We start from the raw sequence: 5,002 nt of genomic DNA, 5'->3' as shown, positions 1-5,002 counted from the left end.
TTCGACGAACCCGATTCCCGAAACATATTTTTATTACTATTTACGATTTCTATTGACTTATAAAAAATTCTCACCATTCACGATCTCCACCGACTCATAAAGCAAACTCTAACTATTCCACGGTTCTCGCTCTATCATAGAGTAAACTTTTATTATCCAACTATGAAAGTATATTTATTCGAAATTAAATCCTAATACTTCTTGCCATAGCCGTGGGTCCATGACATCGCGCCATACGACTCTTATGATCAAAACAGGTACATGTAAAAAGAGTCTACGATTCAGGAGAATCTTTCTTTAGCCTTTTTGTTTGTTTTCCATTTTCCACCACTTTCTCTCAGCCAAGAAAAGAAAAGAATAGTAAAGGGCAAAAAGACACACAAGAACCTATAGTTTCCTTCCTCCCAGAGCATGTCGGCGTTTCTATTCCATTTTCATTGTCGTCTCTCTCTTTTTCTCTTACTCTCTCCTCTTTATATCAAAATTCCCCAATTATAAAGCACTTATATATCTATCCCTCTGCTGGGTTCTTTTGGTTCATTTTTGAATTTGAAGCTAGCTAGCTTTCTTCGTCACTTCCTCCTCGTCCGCAGGGTCTTCACAGTCATGTCGTTCAGAGGGATCAGAGGGGTACCGTATATCTCTTTCTCTTTCAGCTGTCTTTTGGGTTGTTCCGCAGATTAGATGTCTTGCTTTCTGTATTGGTGATTAACTGTGCATCTAAATCTAATCGTTGCATCCTTATTAAATTTATAGTATTAGATCGTCACTTCATCTGGCAGGTTTATCACGGGATTAAAGGCTATTTTTCGTAAAAATAAAATAAAAATAAAATATGCATGCGCGATTTATTGCACTTTCTTTTCATCGTCCATGTATAACTTAGTAAAGTTTGTCTTCTGATGTAAATCTACAAAAATTATTTTATATTGGGCGAGTTCTTATAATTTTTGTTTTTTTTTTTTTCAAAATATTTAAATTCGATTCTGTGAAGGTAGGTGGAATTAAGGTCAGCTGTTGAAACCATTTACAACACTAGAAAGATTGCCTAGAATTGATATTAGAAAATGATTTGATGTTGCGACTTGCATCGTTAAAATGTACTGATCCGCATGTATGCTGTTTGGGTAGGATTTTCAGTATGTGTTTGAATCAATTGTTTGCCTACTTTTCCACTTTCAGTATTTAATTTGATGGATAATATTTTTGGCTGCAATAAATAGGAAGAATAAGAAAAAAAAAGAAGAAAAAGCTGTATCTTAGATGCGGGATCAGCTGTACTCCGTACAGTGATGTTAACCCCAGACCTAGGATCATTCGGTGAATACATTAAAGCTCTGTTTGGGAGCATCAATTTCAGAGGGTTTGGATAAAAATCAATATTGTATTGCATTACATCAATCACAAAAATTCAAATTCAAAGCCTAAAATCCAAGCTCCCAAACATACAGTAAGGGTCTTTTTAATTGCATTTCGTCATTTTCTATGTTTAATTAGAATTACAAAATATTACATTGTTTTTTAATATTATATTAATTATATGCAGGATGGGAAACAAGAAAAAAGGGTGGTGTTTTTGTCATTCTATGGAAAACTGAAAATAAAGAATCAAATTATTTCCACGACTAAACACGCCCCCTAGCTTTTTTTTTTTTTCCACAAGTAAAACTTGTAGGAGATCTCTGAGAAACACCAAGGCAATGTTTTGTACATAGGAATGAAGTGCAATGGGACAGAAGCGAGCATTCTATTTCAGTCACCATATAATTTTGCGTTCTGTTCTAGTCTTAACCAGTCCATTCCAGTGTCCCAAGTTATATTATGTAAGATCATTGTATGATTATATATTCAATTTGTGATAGTTTCTGAGAAAGAAAAGGAAGAATTGGTTGAAAAAAACTTCAAAATCTTAAACATTCCATTCACATTTCACAGTACACATATTAAAATATTTAAATGAATTAACACAAATGCAACTGGTGTTTTTCCCCAGCCAAATGCTTCTTCTGGTATGGGCGTAGCTGATCACAGCAAAAACACTTTTTTGGAACTGAAGAGGAAGAAGGCTTACCGTTATGTGATTTTCAAGATTGATGAGAAGAAAAAGGAAGTGGTGGTTGAGAAGATGGGTGGTCCAGCTGAGAGCTATGATGATTTTGCTGCATCTATGCCTGAAAATGATTGTCGATATGCTGTCTATGACTTTGATTTTGTGACTTCAGAGAACTGTCAAAAGAGCAAGATATTTTTCATTGCATGGTTAGCCCCGTGTCCCACTTTATAGATGCATATTATTTCTTATGAGTATTCAATGATAGAATAGTAGCACTGCTCCTTTAAGAAGAATTATATCATGATAGTGAGATATAATAATCAACCTAGTAGTGTGCTTTGTTAATCTGATTTTTTGTGACTACAAAAAGAGGACCTGGTTCCTTGCACTCCCCATCAACACCTGCAGTTTACTGCTCTACCAAATGTGAATACCTGATTTCAAGTATCCTTTGTCAGGAAGCACCAGATAGCAATGTTGATACATTCACTAATTGGTTAATTTTATATTGTGTCTATACTGTGTTTGCCTTCTAAATTGCTATCTTGGAGTATAATATTCTGAACCTATTTTAGTAGCATAAGCAATTCAATTTCATGAGCAATAGTGTAATAGCTGTGCAAACAATATTTTTCATAGAATATTGTAGCAGGAGGATATTCCTCGTGTGGCTGTGCCTTGATGGCTATTCATTCATGTAACATGTGAACATATCTTGTTTAATCAAGGCATCAGAGCAACTGAGTGGCTACAGTTTATCTCATTTATCCTAAGCACTGCCATGCCACTAATTGCATGGTTGTAGTGACCTATACACATTTGTAGAATACTAAGCTATTTGCACATATGTTCCTGATGTACTGGTTTGAGGTTAAATCCATGAGGTTAAAAATGGGTTTATGTGGTAGTTGTTATGGCATGAATCAGTGCTTTTTTGGGTTCCTTTTGTTTTGGGTTCCTTTTGACAGGAAGTCCATTGAACCATGGCGGTTTAGTTGAGCTGAACTTGATTTTTACAATTTAGAAGAATGGGGCTTTATTGACATTCGGGGTACTTTCTTGATAGTATGCATTACTGTTCATATGGAGAACAATGGATCAATGCCAAAGTATTTCTGTGTGCATATGTTTTTTCATTTTTCTTTCTATCCTTATTTATGCTTGCTGATATTATGCTGATGCTTTTAATGTTCATGGTTGAACATTTTGTTCTTGGCATCATTATTCTTTTAATTTTTTATTGGCATTTGACCTAATTTCACTACTAATTTACATTTAGCATCTATTGTTCATTTGATCATTGAAGAGTCATGAGGAAAGCAAGAAAATTTTGGAATCTACTTGTAAATTGTAATAAAATGTAGCACTTGTCTGGGCATTTATTTGTGGAAGGAGCACTGTGGTTGTGAAGCTTGTTGATTTACCCTGTATTTAAATAATCTGCCTTGTATACCTACCTGCTCTTGTACTTGGCAGAAGACTTCCTCAACTCTCTCTCTCTATTTTTGCCCCCTCCCCCTCAAACTATTTTAAACCTCTGGTAATAAGCAAGGAATAATGCCAGTTTCAATGTCACGTTTTACGTCCCAACTTCAGTTTCTTCTTCCTGAGAGATGACATTTTATAGGATTACTGCTACAGGTCAAAGAATTCGTCATTGATATCACTTTTGTTAATAATATCCTAATATGTATGATATGCATATTGATCAGGTCACCTTCAATTTCTCGAATCCGTGCCAAGATGCTCTATGCCACATCCAAAGATAGATTTAGACGGGAGCTGGATGGTGTCCACTATGAAATTCAGGCCACAGACCCTACAGAGATGGATCTAGAGGTGATTAGAGACCGGGCAAACTAAATTATGCTCCAGTCCCCCGTTCAAATATTCCCTCCTCAGGAAAAAGGGGCTCCAGCCGACTTCTGGATTAGTGCTTCCTGCTTCATTATGTTATGTGCAAAACCCATTCCCAATACAGCATAATAGTGCATAATTCTTAAATAAATTGGCACATGGTCGCATGGAGAAACCGATATGAAACCTGAGATAACATTATCTGATTACTGTGAAATTGGGTTGGGGTGTGTTGTTTCCTGCGTCTCATGTGAAAGATGGATTTCTAGTTGGGTATTGCTAATGAAATATGTAATCATATAACATTCTTATGTCTTATGGATATTCATGATCTGTTTCCTTTTGATTCTCTTTGTAATTTCAATGCCCATGGGGACAGGTAAAGAAGGCAGTCTCCCTCATCTTGAACTTGATTGAAGACTTGTTTGGGTGGCCTTCCTCAGGAGACCTAGTTCTGTGGTTCGCACTAATCTGATTAGACTGTTTCTCCTTTCATTCAATTCTTTGCATGAAGACTGCTATGAGTGAACATTGAATTATTCATGACAAGTAACTTCTTGATACAATATTACAATTGCATTTGTAATCTTGTGAACATCTAGCCAAGAAATACAAAGTGCCACAGCTATTCGACCTGAGGGATGAGACTACCCTCCATATGGGATTTTGAGATTTTAGGCTAGCATGGTTGGTAGCACAGGCCATATTGACTGCTGCACTACTTAGTGGAGATTGGCCAAAGGCTTTGATAACTTTTGGTTTCGTTTGTTAAAATGACTAACTCAAGGTGTAGAGGGTTTTGTGGCCTGAGAGTCTGCATCAGAATCAGAGGCAGTTCTTGAAAGCAAACAAGCTTTTCAGATTCTGTAGTGCTTGGTAATTCCATTTCAAACTGGCAGTTGGAGTATATGGATGAAAAAATACTGTTCACAACAAACCTGCAGCGCAAACGGGTGAGGCTTCTACCCTGCTAGTTTGTCCTAACAAGCAGTCTTGAAATTCTCACCAATTGAGTAATTTTAATCTCTTGCCTGGTTTTTTTTCAAAAGAAAATGATTTGTGGAAGTGTTTTAAGGCTGTCTTCCTCTTGTA

The 5,002-nt window shown here is 36.2% G+C and overlaps 1 protein-coding gene across 2 annotated transcripts; it reads left to right on the top strand.

Moving 5' to 3' along the window:
* Nucleotides 1-276: 276 nt before the first annotated feature.
* On the top strand, nt 277-4,254 carry LOC131156160 (actin-depolymerizing factor). Of its 2 annotated transcripts, none has more exons than XM_058109620.1 (3): nt 277-630; nt 1,994-2,259; nt 3,766-4,254. In XM_058109620.1, the coding sequence occupies exons 1-3, from the start codon at nt 607-609 to the stop codon at nt 3,914-3,916; spliced, it is 441 nt and encodes a 146-aa protein (XP_057965603.1). In that variant the 5' UTR covers nt 277-606; the 3' UTR covers nt 3,917-4,254. The 2 variants fall into 2 exon arrangements, with proteins under 2 accessions (XP_057965603.1, XP_057965604.1); XM_058109621.1 differs by having other exon boundaries at nt 565-635.
* The last annotated feature ends 748 nt before the right edge of the window (nt 4,255-5,002 follow it).

The sequence above is a fragment of the Malania oleifera genome, chromosome 5 (genome assembly GCF_029873635.1).
Source record: "Malania oleifera isolate guangnan ecotype guangnan chromosome 5, ASM2987363v1, whole genome shotgun sequence".
NCBI classification, from domain to species: domain Eukaryota; kingdom Viridiplantae; phylum Streptophyta; class Magnoliopsida; order Santalales; family Ximeniaceae; genus Malania; species Malania oleifera.
This window is presented reverse-complemented; position numbering and strand designations above follow the sequence as displayed.

What these genes read in the sequence shown, in the direction of transcription:
- LOC131156160 (XM_058109620.1), top strand. Translation starts at nt 607, where the DNA reads ATGTCGTTCAGAGGGATCAGAGGG. An exon ending in CGTTCAGAGGGATCAGAGGG is followed by an intron (nt 631 to 1,993) that starts GTACCGTATATC and finishes GTTTTTCCCCAG; the next exon opens with CCAAATGCTTCTTCTGGTAT. An exon ending in AAGATATTTTTCATTGCATG is followed by an intron (nt 2,260 to 3,765) that starts GTTAGCCCCGTG and finishes CATATTGATCAG; the next exon opens with GTCACCTTCAATTTCTCGAA.